This window comes from Musa acuminata, chromosome BXJ2-8 (assembly GCF_036884655.1).
Source record: "Musa acuminata AAA Group cultivar baxijiao chromosome BXJ2-8, Cavendish_Baxijiao_AAA, whole genome shotgun sequence".
Lineage (NCBI taxonomy): Eukaryota > Viridiplantae > Streptophyta > Magnoliopsida > Zingiberales > Musaceae > Musa > Musa acuminata.
In genome coordinates this window covers 21293987-21313308 of record NC_088345.1, presented here as the reverse complement: position 1 = coordinate 21313308, position 19322 = coordinate 21293987, and the positions used below count along the sequence as shown (strand labels likewise).

The 19322-nt window shown below is 37.9% G+C and overlaps 1 protein-coding gene and 1 pseudogene across 1 annotated transcript; both read right to left on the bottom strand.

Annotated features, from left to right (window-relative positions):
• Positions 1-1157: 1157 nt before the first annotated feature.
• LOC135619323 (nuclear matrix constituent protein 1-like) lies at positions 1158-11863 on the bottom strand (annotated as a pseudogene).
• A 1823-nt stretch (positions 11864-13686) lies between these two features.
• Positions 13687-14866, bottom strand: LOC135618171 (peptidyl-prolyl cis-trans isomerase CYP26-2, chloroplastic-like). Its single transcript, XM_065119030.1, has 2 exons — positions 13987-14866; positions 13687-13883 (listed from the first exon to the last, which is right to left on the bottom strand). Exons 1-2 carry the CDS (start codon positions 14862-14864, stop codon positions 13781-13783), a joined length of 981 nt encoding a protein of 326 aa, XP_064975102.1. The 5' UTR covers positions 14865-14866; the 3' UTR covers positions 13687-13780.
• Between the last annotated feature and the right edge of the window lie 4456 nt (positions 14867-19322).

Below are 19322 nucleotides of genomic sequence, written 5' to 3'. Positions count from 1 at the left end.
TATACTTTAGGATTATGGTGATGTCAATTGAATTTGTATCATCTTGAGATTAGATCTATTTCCTTTTATGTGATAATACAATTTCTTGGTAATCAGCTAATTATACTATTATTGTCGGGAATACTATAGAAGCCGAATTGATTACACTTGATACACACGTTTTGAAGTTGAATAGATTAAAAATCCTTATCTACTTTGCCTTTGTTATTATCATATATGCCACCAATATCAATCCATTGCACTTCAAGAGTTGTAATAGAAATTTGTAAAAAGAAACTAAAGAATTCTAAATAAATAAATATAAGACAAAATCACTTTGGCTACCATAATAAACATTCTCATATTGCATTAAACTATAGGAAAAAACTTAACACAATCTCACTTATTGTCTTACAAAAGGTTTATTAAATAAGACTAGGGTGTTTGAGTCCATAATTCACCTTCCAAATGGTGGGATCTCAACCTTATCCTATTGTTACATTTGTCTTACAAAAGTTTAAATGAGAGTAGGGTCCACAAGTCATCGAGGTGGTCGCGACTAGTAGGTCCATGAGTGGACCTACGAGTGATGAAAACTCAATTTTTGTGACAGGACCCCTGGAAGAATTTCTAATGTGATAATAACAAATTGGTAGGCTTACCAAGAAGTAGAATTGATGAGCACCTTGGTGCATTATAATATATGAAGTTATTAACCTCAAACCCATTTTTATGATAATTAGTATTTTCATTAACAGTGATAGAAAGAGTAAAAGAGACAAAAAGCAATGATTCACCTGCACGTTGCTGGAGGTACTGCTCGCGAATTCTATTTATTTCGAGTATATAATTAGCATTTCAATCTTTCAGCAACAAATCAAACGATGGCCTAAACACGACGTCTCGAATGACTGATCGCATTAGGTTCGACATTGGCAATGCTATAACCATCTCGGATTCTGCTTTGACCAATATGGACTGTCATAGACCTAATGGCGATGTCAAGGTTTAGGTAATACCTTAAACAAAAAATCAACTAAAAAAAATGTGCTGAGGTCTCATGGAACATGAGTTTTGGATCATTATGTAGTTGAGGTTGTGGCCATAAAAATATTACTCACTCGCTGAAAAGAACAGAAGGTATACAGAACATAAAAGCTTAAAATAGTTGCATGTTGAAACTATGCTGCTTGGACGACCAACACATCTCACAACAGGTCGTCTCACTGATAGGACTCATATGTTCGTCTCTTGTTGGAAAATTTTTCGGGGAGGTGAGGCACATAGAGAAATTTATAGACTATAGAGGAGAAGCACATAGAGATTTCAAAACTAAAAGATTCTTATTCAACATAATAATTTATAATTTATCTTTTTTGGCTCTACCTCTTCTCTCCTCTCTTCTTCTCTTTGTTGTCATATTAAAATCAGTACATTGACCCTCGAACTCGTATATTAACCACCCAAGGCTATTGAATCAAAATCTTATCTAGTCATGAAAAGTTTAGGTTTGATTTTACTCCACCAGCAAGAACCAGATCCTGTGATCCATGATTTTTCTGATTAGAACTCTTCCCAAGAATAGCTTTTACATCTGTAACAACTGCCTTGGTGGTGCCTGTTCTCTTTACAGCTTTAGGCCTCCCTCTCCTGCGAGGTTGAGATCGTCTCTGCTTCAAAGACTCAGGTAGGGTGTCACTTTCGGCAGGCGCAAAATTCTCTCTCTCATTTTGAGCAAAAGAAGGCATAACATAATCGTCTACTACCTCCCTGGCACCATTATCCATCCAGGTCCTCATAATATCAATAGAATTATCTGCTACTTCAAGAGAAGGTTCAGGCTCCTCTCCAGCTTCACCTAACCTTTTTGGTTCTTTGTTTTCCTGGCGATAAGAAAAATCAGCAACACCATGGAATGATACAGGTTTACAACTTGTCTCAGCATCAAAAGCTTCTTGGTCGAGTCTGGCACCAACAGTTGACTTGTCAACTGGAAGTTCAGAAGAATCCACAACCTTTTTCCCTGGGGAAAAAAGCCTTGAACACTTTTGCAGCCATGACATGCGGCCACCAGAAGCTGCAGGTACAGACACCATAGCATTAGGGGAGCTCTTAGCATTCATGTTATTTGAACGCTCTTCAAAAACCAGGTTTGGTAGTAGAACATTTCCAGCATCTTGGATACAATAAGTACCCATATCACCAAGTGGATGCCCACAGTTTTTGCATGTCTTCTGCTCAGCCTGAGCCAAGAAATGTTCTTTCTCCTTCATAAACTCTTCTCTTTGTTCTTTTAGATTCCTGCTTTTAGCATACAAAGAGCATCAATGTCCTTCTCAATCTCAAGTTGCTCAACTTCCAATCTTTTTCTGTGAGACAAGATATCTTCTTTTTCTCTTTCCAACCTATCTTCTTCCATTTTTAACCGCTTACTTTTTGAATCATTTAAACCAAGGTTCGCCGAACCGTACCGTACCGGCGTTTCGACGCTGGCTCGGTACGGTACGGTACGGCGTACCGAGCGGTATACCGAGGTGTACCGCTCGGTACACCTGATTTCACTGATTTATCCCTCCGAAAATACCTGAAAATTAAAAAAAAAGTTAGGATAGAGTTTTCAAGTTACAAATAAATATAGTAATAGTATAAGTTTAGCAAAATCAATGTAAATTTGATAAAAATAGCATCACATATCTTTTTCGGGCTTTAAGGTAGTCTTGTTCGAGGTTCGTATTTCAGCTCGTTATAGATTGAAATATCTATAGAAAAATCAGTTGAATTGTTGGACTATTTTGTTACAATATAAACTCTAAAATTTAAATGAATTAAATAATCATATATCTAGATATACATGATTGTTAATTCTACCACCAAAACGAACGACGGGCCTCCACGGGTGGTGGATCGGGGTCCTCGATCCGATACATATCAATATGATACGTTTGTTGGACCCAATCATGAAATTGATCCCATGACATAGTGTATTGATACACCGTATGCCATTGATGCATCAATGTGGTACTGATCGTAGATTGATCGTCATAAATCATATTTGTCCGAGGCAGCTCTTGAGGCATATATTGGTGTTGTTCTGTATCATGCTGTTGCTCAGAGAAGGATGATCAACTATCACCATACTGTTGTTGCCCATATGATTCTTCATAATACGATGGCTGTGAATACGATGAGTCTCTTTCTGTGTCTATATCATGTATGCTCTATCGCATTTGTTCATATTCATCCATTGTCTTCCCCTTCCCCTTCTCCTTTCCCTTCCGCGCATAAACTTAACCAGTACCTTGTCGAGTTCCATGATCTGAATCTTGAGTGGCATGTGTAAAATATTGCTCCTCAGTCCATTCACCACCCTCAAGTTGTGCAGACGAGACCAACGACTGCCCGGTATCACCGCCATCATCTGTTGAGGCACTGCTGTCCGTGTTGCTGTCATGTCTCTGGACCGAACGAGAAAGAGAATGTGATTGTGAAGGTGTCTCGTCGCCCGACTCGATTCTTTCCAACGATGCAACTGATGCTATTGCCTTCCCCTTTGCCTTTGCACGTTGGGCGGATGAGTGTGACCGTTGGGTATCGGTAGTTCCTCAAGCAGTTTGACTCATACCTCTTGATTAGAAAGTTCTTCCTCTTAATCTTCCCAAATTTACCTCGATTGAATTCATAAATCGTTGTTTTATAGAGTTTATGAGAGAAAAGAAATGTTTGAGAGAGAGTTTAAGAGTGTATAATGAAATAGGGGAGAGAAGATTAGTTTAAATAGGAGGAGAAATGGCTCCAACGGTCAATTTGACCGTTGGAGCACTGTAGCACTGCTACAGTGTGGTAACGGTCGATTTCGACCGTTACCGAGTGGTATCGGGCGGTAACGGTCGAAATCGACCGTTACCGAATGGTACCGGGCGGTAACGGTCGAAATTTCGACCGTTACCGCCCGATACAGGCTTTTTTTGGTGTACCGCCCGGTAGAGGGCGGTCCGCGTACCGGTCGCCTCTCGGACCGGTACGTACCGCCCGTACCGGGCGGTACACATCGGTACGGCGAACCTTGATTTAAACTGCTTAAAGATATCATTTGGCTTAGTTCTAAATCCCTTGTTATCTGAAATTCATTTTCCTTATCCAACAGTTTCTTCTCCATGCCCTGCATTTTCTGCATATCCATCTGAAGCTCATGCTTGCGGAGCTCAAGTTCCCGATCCATGTCAGCATGTTCCCTCTTGAGCAACTCAAAAGCTTCCAATCTCTCATGCTCCATTGCTTTCTCCAAAGCTTCTTCTTTCTGACTAAGTTCTTCCAATTCCCTCTCAAAATTTGCTTTTGCTATCAGAGCCTCACTGTTCAGCCTTTCTTTTTCATGACATTGCCATTTTTCAAACTTCTCTCTTTCATCATTAAATTTCTTTATCTCAGCTTCTAATGCTAACCTTTTCTCATCTAGCACTTCCCATTCTTCTTCAAACTTCTTCCTTTGCAGTTGAAGATCCTCAGTATCTCTAAGAAGTAATTCCTTCATTAGCCTGCAATCTAGAATTTCTTGCTTCAAATTGGACTGCAGCAGGAGATGGTCTTCCCTCTCAACCTTAGTCAGTCTAAGATTTTCTTCCTCATTAATAATTTGCTTTTTGCTTGATTCTATTGCAGCCTTTAGACTCTCAAGTTCAGAATTAGACTTCAGTAACTCCTCACATTCACTGGCTAGATGTTGCCTGTCTTTCTCCAACTTCCTTTCATCATTTTTGACAGATTCCTCCCACTTCTTTGAAGCTTTTGATTTTGAATCAAGTTCCTTCTCCTTATCCATCAATTTCTGCAAGTTTATTTCTAAAGCCTGCTCTCTTTTTTTCACTTGGTCCTCCATACAGTCAATTTCCCTTTTCTTCTCCTCCACTTCATGTACCTTGCCTTCTAGATCTGCATCAAACGATTTTCTCCATTTCTCCAAATTCAATTCAAATTCCTCTCTCTTGGAAATTAATAATGCATTATGATCATCGAGAAGCTTTTGAATCTCCACCTTCAAATAAAAAACCAAGTAAAAGAAAAAGATAGTAACAATGACATGAACATGAAGTAAGAGAGAATCACACAAGACATCACTTGATATAGAAAAGAATCAGAACACCAGATTAAACCATTCAGTCTTTGAACTAAAGAGCACCTTTAAAGAATAAATTGAAAATGCAAATTTAACAAAGAGGCCATCACCAGACTAAATTAAAATATCATCTATCTTCATAAAAAAAAATTTTTTTTGAAGGATAGAAATTAAGAATTCAATTCAGGAAAGAAATAAATGCAAATTATACAACTCATGACAAGTATAATTCATAATGAGAGGGCAATTGACAGAGAAGAGAGAACTCTATTATAAGATTATCAATGGCCTGAACACATAATGATGGAATAGATAATTAACTTATGCAACATCGACTATATATGGAGTAAAGATCAAGTATCCCAATGTGACACTTAAATGGTATAATTGCATACTCAGGTCTTTGGACACCCAATAACCTAAAAGGTCATTTTGAGAACTACATATACGTAGAGAAAGAGAGACCAACCAACCACACAATACATTAACAACAAAACAACATATTCAAGTTACCGACACAATGAAGATTGGAGCCATATTCTGGTTATGAATTTACAGTAAAGTCAGCATATACTTTCTGCCATTATTCAAAAACATTCCTATGTCCTTTTCTATATTCTGAAGCACTACACTTTTTGTATAAAGCTCTTCAGAATAATACAGAATAATACCACCCGGTACGGGTGGTATATACCGGTCTGTCAGCTTACCGGTACACGGACCGTCCATTACCGAACGGAACGATATATATATATATATATATATATATATATATATATATATATATATATATATATATATATTATTTATTTATTTATTTATTTATTTATTTATAAATATTTTATAAAAAGTGACGTTGCGTCGCCTTTTTCGACGACGTCGCCTTATATATAAGAATATATATATATGTATGTATATATATATATGTATATATATATATATATATATATATATGTATATATATATACCGAGCCGTATACCGAACGATATACTGCTCGGTATACAGTTTCGTACCGTACCAAGCGAACGTCGAAACTCCGGTATGGTACGAAATTGCATACCTTACTTCAGATCATATGATACTTTTGCCTTCTTGAGAACCTTTTGTTAATGAAAATTTTAAAATAACAAAATACCCTTATTAGGTTGTATAGACTGGTGTGAACCAGTCCAGACCGGATTCGAGGTCATGAAACACACCTGTATAGCCAAAACATCATTTATACACAGGACAGATTATGTCAGCCATTACATGCAGAAATGTATATACTACTATATAGAGCAAGGTTCGCAAATTTTGTACCGTACCGAAGTATCGAGCTCAGCTCGGTATACTATGGTACGAGTATACCGAGCGGTATGCTCTGGTGTACCACTCGATATATATATATATATAGGTGCAAGTCCATTCCATGCGTGTCCTGATCCACGAGACACTGTTAAGGAAAAGAGGAGAAAGAGATGGCAAGGAGTGCCAGGTAGTCCAATGGTGGCAAGTGGGTGGCATCCAAGTGTCCACATCTCGTGTCCACATGCAAATCTTAACAGGTGGACACGAGATGTGTACACTCGGACCGGTAACAGGTGGTCCACGTACCGACAACCTGTGGGACCGGTACGTACCGCCTGTACCGGACGGTATGGTTCGGTACGACAGACCCTAATGCAATCAACCTATCCCAAGAAGTTTGATGTACAGCCAAGATGCACTAAGCATAATCTCCAGACAATAAAATCCCAATGGTGGAAAACTTTTTCATTTGTAGGCCTTATACGTTAATTACGAGCATGACTGCAACCCATGACTACATAACCATCTTTATAATAATAGTGTGTTGAACCTTCATTAAAATCCTGGCACCCCTACAATCATGGTACAACTATTCTAAGGTTATATACAATGGCAGCAGCCATTGAACACAAGAATTTGTCTTAGTAGAATTTAATTTAGAAGGATATTGTATAAACCTTGTCCTCAAATTCTCGACAATTTATTATAGTATCGTACCCTCAGATCATAATATCATAGACCTGGATATCTATTTCCTCGTAAAGGAAAGAACACAAAACATTTGCAATCAACAGAACATTCAAAACAAAGCATAAAGTGTCACTTCGAGAAAAACTCACTCTTTCTCTAGCATTAAGTGTTTCTTCTCTTGAAAATAAGTCTTTCTCCTTCTTCCCCAAGCTCTCAATCTTAACATCTATTTCCTGCAATTGAATCAAAGACAATGGTGCCCATTACAGGCAAACTATATATCAGTACCAAAAAAATTTAAATAAGTCTGTACCTTTTAGTTAGCAGCTATGGATCTTAATTTTATTGTAATATCTTCTTCTTTTGATTTCAAAGACTTTTTGGTAGCTTCAATCATCTTCCGAGACTCTTCAAGTTCTGCTTCTTTCTTCTTATGAAATCTATCTGCCTCGTTAGCTTGATCCTCTCTTTGATTAAGAAATCTCTGAGACTCAACAAGTCGCTTCTGACTATCTTGAAGCTTTTTTTCCCAGTAACACAAGTGTTCTCTTTGTTCAGTTATCCCTTTTCATGCAACTTCCATCTACACGAAAAGTATCATTCAAAAAATGACATACAACCAGAGAAAAATTATAATCCAAACAGAAAATACCCACATCCATTTTTTTGAAGTAAATGAGGCAGACCAATCTCAAATTGGTTAAATTGGGTAGAAAATCATACTCAGAACTCAATGAGAGATACTCCTTCTGAAGTTTATGTTCACGCACTTCCACATCCTCTAGTTTTCTATTAGCAACAGAACTTTTATGACTTGCTTCCGCTAGCGCAATTTTTGTTCAACTTCCAAATATTTCTCTTCTAACCCAGCCTATAGAGCATGAGCATCATCTAACTTCTTATCGGATGTAAATTTGACTTCTGCAAGTTCAGAATGCATCTCACGCAAAGCTTTTTCAAGCTGCAAATGTTGCGAATCCATAAACAACAAAGGGATATAAGTGTATACCAGCTAAGGACAATCACCACACAAAATATCGGAAAAAGTAATGAACAGCGACCACACAAGAATTTTGGTGGTGAAGACTAGGAGATTAAAAGTATCCAAAGAAAACTAGGAGATAAATTATCCAGTAACAGTATCCCTGATTAATGAAGAAAATGAATTCATGCAGCTGATTCCAAATATTTGGGAACAACAGCTTCTTATTGTTAAGATACAGAAACAATCAGAATATATTCAGTAAATTGGTAAACATACTCATCCAAAGACTACCATGAGTAAAAGCTAAAGCTAATCCCAAAGACACATATCAATTAGAAAAAAGAAATGAAGTACCCAAAGAACATCAAGGGTGAGAAATATACAAGGTAAAGGGGAAATAAGTACAGTTACAACAGAGTATCGTATGTACAAGTCAAATCTAGTACCTATATCTCAACTACTTATTCTTTTTATCCATAGACAAAGGCATACCAGATTGATAGGTATATATCCAATAAGATTCCAGCAAAGGTATCAGTACTTAGCCTTGGTATGAACCACAATTGTTTTAACTATTCAAGTCAAATTATGGAACCCGTTCATGTTTATCCATGGTGAATTACTAGATCAAAAAACATTTGAAGTAAGATGATATTCAATAGTGCAAGTCTATAAGGCTAGTCAGTCTGCTAAAAATCGATTATCATTCTAACTCTTCAGGGAGATACATGAGTGCAACACGGCCCCAAAGGCTTTGGTACAACTTCCAATAACTAGTTCAACAAAAAACTTTTGAAGATAAATGAGAATTGAATTCAACCCATACATCTGAAACACATTGTTGCTCAACTCCCAAGGCCTTCTGCAAATTCTCTTCACGTTTTTCAAATTCAGAAATGGAAGCCAAGTGTGCTAATTTTTCTCTCTTCAGGGTCTCTTCTACTTCCATCAGTGCTTGCCTAATTTCTTCATACTTCAAAGCCCAATCCTTCTTCTCCATCAAAAGAAGACCCATATTGTATTGATATTCATGAAGCTGCATATAAAACATCAAATAATGAATATATTTTACTTTAAAATTCAGAATAAAGTTTGTATTTATAAATTGGACAATAACATTTCTGAAACCAAATAAACATGCTAGTTAAGAAACAAATTTGAAGTGAACCTTTTTATTTTCATAGTGGAAAACCAAATATATACAAAGTAGACAGAAAGATCACCAAACAAGTTCACTTCATCTGGATATTGATAACATTAACCATCCACAAGGAAACAAAGATGTTCCAGATTCCTCGATGCATAAATTCCTTACTCCTAAGATAAGTAGCAAAATCCAGTATAGAAGAAAATTTAATTCCAGTATTTTCCTGCAGAACTACGTCAGTGTACTCCAGAAGAGTATTACCTATAAATAAAGTGGATACTCATCAAGATCAAAGCAACAAAATGTATCCTGCTCTTGCAATCTACACAAAGACCAATCTAGTCCAACTAAAATCCAAAAAAAATGTGTGCTACTTATATGTTCTCATTTTACAAGAATTCGATATAGATGGGAAAATTTTCCACAATCCCTTATTTGTAATCCCTCTATTTTATCTCCTGGAGTAAATGAAGCCAGAAAGCTCCCACCTTCTATCTTTTAACTCCTAAGAACAACAAATAAGTGAGATCAGTATTCAAACCAATCATGTTTATCTATTTGCTCCATTTCATTCCCAGTTTTCAAGAAAGAGACACAAATGGAAGGAGATTGTCATGACTTCACCATCTACTCAGACTTCATCCTCACGCTCATCACTCCTCTCTTACTGTGACATGAATGCTTGGCCTTGGAAAACTTGTAAATATGAGCATGAAGAAGAGACAGGAAGCAGCAGATAGGTACTCACCATTAGCTTAAAGCCATGTGTCTAGCACTAAGACCATGACAAGTTAATATATACAATGTAATAAATTTAGGCACTCTCTTCAAAATTCCACACCTATACATTAATACTATGTTAAATCCTTGCCACATGCACTTGCTAAATCATGCTACAATGTTTTTTTTTTAATTTACTTGTTTCCATTCAAACCTTATATAGCATGTGTACTTGACTTTTACAAGACTCAAATGTGTGACATGCTTATATAGCATGTGTCCTGCACCTTAACTGTTAGGGTATCACTGCAGAGATCATGCTACAATGTTTTTAGATGTCACTTGTCATTTTTTTATTGCATCAAGACTTTTGTATTGTTCTATTAAAGCTTCAAAAAAAAAAGAAAGATTGATGTGATGACCCAAACTAATTAAACATTTGCTAATCCTACAGGATGCAAAATCTGTGTGTTATTCCTAAACATCTATTTAAAAGTTGCAAAGCACAAGTCAATAACTAGTTCAAACAAAAGCAAAAGTGGATAAAACTTAAAAGTCTACTTTTGCTCGGGTATCTAAGACTTGTCATCCATATTCTCGCTCACGATGATGATGAATTTTGCTGCATGTGTTCTTTTCATCTGCTTCATGTTCTTGAGTCAAAAGAGTTTTTGATAGTTTACACATTATTTGCCAAAAATAAGGCACACTAATTGGACCGTAAAGACCCACTACAGCCCAGCTAAAATGGAAATAGGCAGGGGGCAGCACTGAAGATCATAATAAAATTACTAAAGAATAAGATTTTGAAGTCTCTAACTCATTAGGAAAAAAAAACACCTCAAACGGGGACTTAACCAGCTCCAGAAACAAACCATCAAAATTTATAAGGCAATCCAGAATTAGTGGAAGAATTTGAATACTAATAATCAGTACAACTAGAGTTGTCTCGATAAGCAAACTATTGCGACAGCAAGAAGATAAAAGTATTTACTAATGGATGAACCCAGTGTCACCGGTTACCTCTTTCTCCAGTGCTAAAATCCTTTGAACGAGAGCCTCCCTGTCCTTATTCTGTAAGGCAGACTCGTCCAGCAATCCTGCCTCCCTGAAATTGCGCCAGACCTCTGCATCGCCTCCACCCACAACCACTGTGTCGCCGTTCTCTCCAAGCGAAGCCTGCAGCGGCAAGGGTAGAGGCAGCGCTTCCGCTGTGTTATTCCCCTTGCCCTTCCCCTTCCCCTTTAGGAAGGCCAGTACACTGCCACTCCTAGTGTTCACCACCGGCGTCGTCATTCCATTATCAACCCCGTCACCAACCCTCGGCGAAGGAGACCACCCGGGCCACCCTTTCTTCTGCGGCGTAAACATCAGGAACCCCTGCTCCTCATCAACGAACTTCCAAACCTGAACCACCACCAACCGAAACACCTCCTGGTCCAAAATTGAATACCCACAAACCCTAATCACCCCAATCCGACCTTAAGAACACACAGAAAGATATCTGCCACCGAAAAAATCAAGAAACGGAAAGCTAGAAAGAAAGAGACCAAGAATTCGTGAATTCCAGCAAGGATTTGACTAAGAAAGGAATAGAGAACAAAAAAAGACTTCAGAACCCTAAATTCGTTTATAAAACCTTAACAGGGAATATAGAAATCGCGGGAAGTGGAAGAGACAATGAGATCGAAGAGAGGGAGACGCGGAAACCTAGAATTGGAGATGGGGGATCTCCCTCCAGCTACCGCTAGTGGAGACAGAGCTGGCACGATACGGTCGGAAAGAACTTTCCGTCACCTGACGACTGTTGCGACCGCTACTACTTTTAGTCAGCACAATGACGGAATTGACCCTACGTGTGCTGGCGCATGCATCGAAAGGCCTCGTGCGGCCTACCTTCGCACGTTATCAGAGGCACGGCACGCAAAGTGGTGACACTCGCATGCTGGGGTTCCCAGTGGTTCAGTAAATAGTGTGACTGGTCGAGGGATACTTGTGGCAATTACAAAGGGGATAAAGTCCATGGTGGTCGGAGCAAAGGAGATTCGCGGGGAATATTCCATTCACCGAAAGGAGCCGGGGATCACGAGAGATATCGCCGTCTCTTTGTCCCACGTGCTTATCGCGTGAGGCTCGACTTCAAACCTTTTAGATCGTTCGTTAAAAATGAGAATGTGTCGTACAAGTACGTTGCAATGTCGATTCATAACACACAAGCCAGCCCGAAGCTTACCGGATAAGCTCGAAACTGGGAAAAGAAATAACGCGCCTAGCACAGCTGCACGACTTGGTGAAGCTGCTCCTCATGGGCGTTCCATCGAACAACAGGTGGGTAGACCAAAACGGGTTCGTCCCTGTCTCTTCTTGTTCTGTTCCCTTTTTCTCATTTGTTTCCAGCTTACGGTGGAAGATGTGCTGCTGCTATCTTTTGATTGTCGCGTCCCTTTTTTTGCTTGGGTGATTCGAGCTGAAACACAAATGTGATGGTCCGTGCATCAATTTCACAAGATTAAGATTCGATTTCTTTTCTTTCTTCTTGGAGATACTGATTTTTGCCAGGAAGTTTCATGCTATCAAAATAACGAAAGAAAATGTGCATATTCCTTGTTAGCTGTTAAAAATGCGTGAATGATCAGTATGATTGTTCGGATCTATCTGCAAATAATCACACCGGAATAATATTTGATCTGAAGATGTTAATTTTTTTGTTACCTCAAAGCAATATTCTGTAGTAATTAATAGCTTTGATCTTCAGTCCTCAGTCTGCCAATGCTTTCAGAACCTTCAGCAATGTAACCTTTGATGAGTTCTGTTGGTAGATAATTTGTCCATGTTAAAATCTCTTTGGTTTCAGTCAGAGTGCATATGGAACAGAGTGATGTCAAAGACCAACTCCTCACGCTATTGATTCTCTTTGTATGTATACATTAGTATGAAGTTAGAAGTGAACAGTTATGGTCTTTGGGCATCATTTCTGCTTGTTTGCACCTCTTATGCATTGACATGTGGAGATCAATAATCAAATATAAATCAGAAAAAACCAGCATAAGACGTATGTTCGACACTTCTTATCTGCATTTACAAAGAAAATCGAACTATTCGTTAATAAGATTAACAATCAAATATAAATAAAAAAAGTCGACATAAGATGCACATGATTTGACACTGCTTGTGTCTGCAAAGAAGAACAAATTGTTCATTATATAAGATCAATTTATTATTACCTGTGAGTTAACATCAACTCAAGCAAGAATTTGTTTTATCTTTAGCACTTTTTGAATTTAAGAGATGCAAACATTCAATGTATTTTTTCACATCCTCCAACCAGTAAAATATAAGGATACATAGAGAGTCATTATAAAATAATCAAATCTTAATTTTTAAGGTTCAAAAACTCCTTTCATACTTGGATTCCTTCCAACAAATTTTCTACATCATCCTAAATATCGTGACCGACCAGTATGAATGAATATAGTGCGCGGTAACAAGTCTGATGACGAGACAGTTGACATCTCACCAAATAGTTACTTTTCCTTATTTCAGCAAAATTTCTGCATTATTTTCCATATTTTTCTTTTTTGTTTTTTAACAACTAAAAACTGTCCTTGGTCCTTGGTCCTTGGTCCTTGGTTTTTTTATCCACTCTAAACCGGTTCAATGCTGAAGCCAATCAATTTGTAGTTGATCATGATTCTGACAGAAGTATAGTTTCATTTTTGGCTCAAAAAGGATCTTATTTGGAATTCACTGAATAAAGCATGTGACGGATCAAACAGTTTTTTTTTTCTCTCATCGTCTATAACTATAACAAAATGGGAGAGAATAGAGGATGAGAACAAGGACGGAGTTACTGTTCTAATCTGCTAAGCCACAATTGGTGACTACAACCTTGGAATATGGGCGGTTAAATCCTCTCTCGGCAACAACAGCCCTCTTATCACCAATCAGCTTTGCCACCCTGCTCGTCATAGAAGAAACAGCACACTCAATTCAGATGAAATGGCATCGACTGGTGCAACAACTTGCAGATTCAGAGGAATGGCACAACTACAAACAATCACCTGAAGTAAGGGGAGCTGGTATTCTCCTGCACGGTCTTCACCCTGGAGATCTTCTCCACCACATCCATCCCCTCCAGCACTCTTCCGACTACCAGTGTTGATGCATCCAGGTCTGGAGAATCGTTAATGGCGATCACGAACTCAGTTCCGTTTGGGTCTGTCCTGACCTCCTCTTCATCAATCTCCAGCTTGCCCTTTCTCGCAACCAACTTCAATTTTGGTGGTGGTTTTGTCGGGTCTCTGATGACAAGTCCCAGCGATCCGGCCACATTCTTTGTTCCTGGGCATTTCTTGCACAAAGCTTCCCACTCCGCCACCAAGTTATCTGCCTCCAAATTGCTTCCTGCCCTCTTTGCGAGCTCGGCATCAACGCCATATGATCTCACACCCCCGTGCTGGATATAACTGGGAACTATCTTGACAAACTCCTTTCTCCTGTAGCTAATTCCTGCGGCGCCTGTCACCAAGGTCGCGAACCGGGAGGCCCCGAAGGGCATGGTGTCTCCATAGAGCCCGACAATGATTCGGCCAACGGGTTCTCCATCGATGGAGATATCCAAGAATGCCTTGTGTGCAACTGGTTGGTTGCCACAGTCACCGGTGGCAGAATCTGCTTCTTGGGTGCTGATTCTGGCGGTTGGTGCTTCGATGGCCTGAGCTTGTCGAGACCAAAAGGAGGAGACGAGGAGGGGCAGCGAGGAAGCAGTGATGGCGAGGTCTCGGCGAGAGAGGGTGCAGCTCCTCAGTGGAGTTGGAGGAGCGACATGGAAATAAGGGTCGGGTGGTGGTAACGCAGGTCGAGGGATTGGGGGTGGTGGATTGGGGATCTGTAGGATCTGCTTCATTGTTGCAAATGTTTTGAATTTGTTGGGAGTCATTTGGGTCCTCCATTCTTGTTATCATCATACCACTAGATTTTGGTTGTGTTGTATGTTGTGGTTGGGCTTTGTTGCGGAGTTTGTGGGTGGGAAGGACAGGAGGCATATCCATTGGATCCCACGGAAGCGAGGCTATGGATGGGAACTACGGATGTAAGCTTTGCTATCATAGTCAAAACAAGGCAGGCGTTCTTGCCACATCTTGAACTCCTTAATATCTCGAGGGTAATTTCACTGCTCTGATCTTGCAACGCCCACGCTCTGATCTTGACGGTAACTGGGTTGATATATATATATATATATATATATATATATATATATATATATACCCTAAAGTTTTATATAAATATTATTTATTTCTTGGGTAATTTACCTTCGAAAACTTCACTTAATGGCTTTTTACGTGTGAGCGCCCCCTCTGTTCAAAATTTGTTTGGGTACTCCTAGGACTCAAAAAAATATATATATTTATATGTTTTTATCATTTCAGTCTTATTATATATGATTGGTAAAAAATTTGAGTGTATTTTAATGGTCCAATCTTCTTCCTCTTGAACCCTTTTTCTTTTTGGTTTTTTTTTTTTTTCACTTTCTTCTTCCCTTTCAATCTCTGTGAAGGTAAAATGTGTTTCCCTAGTTGTTTTTTTCCTTCATCCTTTGTCTTCCGTCCATAGTCTAAGCAGGTTTTTCTATAATTAATATTTTTCTTACATTTCTTCTCCGTTTATTCCTTCTGTTTTAAAAAAGATCATCATTTTGGAGATAATAATGATTTTGCAAGTACAAAATCTTCTTAAACTCTTCTAGGTGTGAGCATATAACGGATCATATAAAATCTTTCAAGTTTTGAACACCAAGTCTCAAACTTTGTATCATTATGCTAAAAAATAAACTGAAATATATTCAACTTTAATTTAGTACTAAGAATGTATCAATGCCCATTAAAATTATTCTAAAATAAAAATATATTTAAAAGGGTATTTGTATCATATCTGGGAGAAACTTTATGTCATCACATTCGAAAATAAACTAAAATACAATCAATTAAAGATTCAATATGGAAAATATGTCAAAATTTGATATAAAATATTCATAAAAGCATCCAAAAATAGAAAATAAATACTATAATGGATATTAGTGTCATATTTGACTCTTTTGTGAAATTTTTAAGCTTTTTAAAAAAAAATTTATGTCATTACACTCGAGAATGAGTTGAAATACATTCAACTACATATTCAAATGAAATTATATTATGATGAATAGTTGACTCTTTCGTAAAACTTTTAAGTATTTTAAAGAAAATTTTATGTCGTTATAATCAAGAATAAATTGAAATACACTCGACTACATATTCGACATGAAAATATACCAAACTCAAAATAAAACACTTATAAAAATCATTCCAAAATTTAGAAAAAATAAAATGATGTTAGTATCATATTTTACAAAGATGATGAAATTTTTAGATGTTTATAGAAACATCATGTCATTACACTCGAAAATAAAGTGACATATACTTAACTATATATTTAGCTTAAAAGCATATTTTTATTTGACATAAAATACTTAAAAAATGTTATAAAATAAAAATAATACTGAAATTAGTGTTAGTATCGTATTTGACTTCTATTGTAAAAGTTTTAATGGTTTAAAAAAACTTCAACTCAAGTTGTTACACTCGAAAATAAACAAAAATGCACTCTGACTCTAAATTCAACATAAAACATGCTAAATTTGATATAAAACATATCCTAAAATATAAAAAATAAATAAATAAATAAATAAATAAATATCATAGTTGACTCTTATGGTGATAGTTTCATATGATTTTGAGAAGTTTCATCTTGTTACACTCCAAAATTGAATTGAAATAGTTGACTCTTATGGCACTGGTAAAGTTCTGGAGGGTTTTGAGAATTTTTTTCTCACTACACTCAAAAATGACTTGAAATAGACTGTATTATACTCTGTTATAGATTCAACCTAAAAAAGTTATCAGGTTCACTTTTGGTGCAAGTTTGAAGTGATTTAAATAAACAATATTTTTATCATACTCTATTGCACAATTGACCTTATATTCAATATGCTTGACTGTAAACACCAATAATCAATAGATGAAAACTCAGTTCCACCCTTACATTGCAACACAAAAAGCAATATATCACCTTGTTTGACTATTGCTTCTTTTTCCAAATGTAAGTGATGGGTTAATTGATCTAATCCATATTATTGATTTAAGTGTCCAGGATTAACTACGATAACAAAAAAATACAAAGCAAGAATACCGGAGTCAAGTTCGATGGACGTTTAAGAGTCCGAAGAATCGTCGGAGATGTTGCCGGAACCAACCGAGAAGAAATCGGGAACCTGTCAGAATTTTTGGAAGTTCGCCGAAGAGATCATCGGAGGTTCACGGAGATCACCGAGAAGGCTCGGCTACTCGTTAAAGTCATCACAAGTTCGGGAGGTTGTTGGGAGTCCGTCGGAAGAAGTTTGTCGGAAAGCTCGCCGGAACAAGACTCGACGTTCGCGGTTAAAAATTTGCTTAGGATGTTTTTTTGTTATGTAGTTCACTTGTAATTAAGATTAAGATTAAGAGATAATCCTATATCCTGGCTAGGGGCCAATTGGGCCCAAAATTAGACTTGGTTTGGGCTAAATTTGAAGCCCAACCAATGAACCGAAGGGTCTGGCGGTGGCACCGCCAAACTGGGTGGTTGCACCGCCCAGCACCCGAGAGCTGGGCGGTGGCACCGCTAGTCCACTGTTAGTGTCTGACACTGACAGGCGGTGGCACCTCCAGCATCGGGAACCTAAAGAGAATTCAAATTTTGGAGCCCAAATTTGAATCCTCTTGAGGCCTATAAATACCCCTCAAATCTCAACTGAGATTACAACTTTTTGAGAAGCAATTGATTGAGAGAAAGGTCTTAGAAAAGTCTTTGCTAGTCTTGTTTTCAATTTGCTAGTGTTCACCTCCTTCTTTCTTGCTGAAAATCTGTAAGAGAGTGAACCGCTTGTAAAAAGTTGTAAGAGGGGTATTTACCCTTCCCCTTCAAGAGATTTGCTAGTGGAAGGTGGGAGCCTCATCGAAGAGGGGTCTCGCAAGTGGATGTAGGTCATTTGACCGAACCACTGTAAAATCGGCGTGATCTCTGGTTTGCATTTACTTATTGTTATTTATATTACTGCAAACCATTTGCACTTTAATGCTCTACTTCTTTATCTTCGTCTTACTTATCCCTTCAAGTTAAAACGCAATTGAAACGGTTTCAAACGAAAACGTTGCTTTTATCGTATGAAGTTTCCGAAAGTGTTTAAATCGTCAAAAGTTTATCGCACTTTACCACTGCACTAATTCACCCCCCCCTCTTAGTGCCGCTCCGATCCTAACAATTGGTATCAGAGCTAGGCTCACTCTCATATTTGGTTTGATATCCAAGAGAGATGGCTTACTCCGGCATACATGAGGGTTATTCTATCACACGTCCACTCTTGTTTAATGGGTCAGATTATACTTATTGGAAGACTCGTATGAGGATCTTCCTCATTTCCATGGATTTCGAACTTTGGACTTGAAAACGGATTTCAAAAATCTTCTCTTCCGATGAGCGAATGGAATGAATCGGAGAAGAAGGTTTTTGCTTTAAACGCAAAGGCTATGAATGCCTTGTTTTGTGCACTAGACAAAAATGAATTTAATCGTGTTTCAATTTGTGATTTGGCTTTTGATATTTGAAGAACTCTTGAGGTTACTCATGAAGGCACTAGCCGAGTGAAAGAGTCCAAAATCAACATCCTTGTGCACTCTTACGAACTTTTCCGGATGAAACCATGTGAGTCCATCAGAGACATGTACACCCGGTTTACGGATGTCATCAATGGACTCAAAGCTCTTGGTAAAGATTTTACTAACTTTGAACTAGTAACTAAAATCTTAAGATCCCTTCCTAAAAGTTGGGATCCAAAAGTTACGGCCATTCAAGAGGCCAAAGACCTTAAAACATTCCCTCTTGAGGAACTCATTGGGTCTCTAATGACCTACGAAATGACATGTCAAGCTCATGACGAGCTCGAGAACCCCCTTCCAAAGAACAGGAAGGATATGGCACTCAAATCATAAGAAGACCATTGAAAGGAACATCAAGTGATGAGGACAGTGACAATGACATTGCACTTTTGGCTCAAAAATTTAAAAAATATTTAAGAAAGAATAAATTTAAAAATAATATAAAAAATAAATTCGAACAAAAGAATGACCAAGTGATTTGCTATGAATGCAAAAAACCGGGACACTACAAGAACGATTGTCCTCAAGCAAAAAAGAAAACATCAAAGAAGAAGGCGCTCAAGGCAACGTGGGATGATTCAAGCGTGTCCGAAGAAGAGGAGTCCAACACCGAGCAAGTTACTCATTACGCCTAATTGCCATCGGAGAAGAGGTAACTGATTTAATTG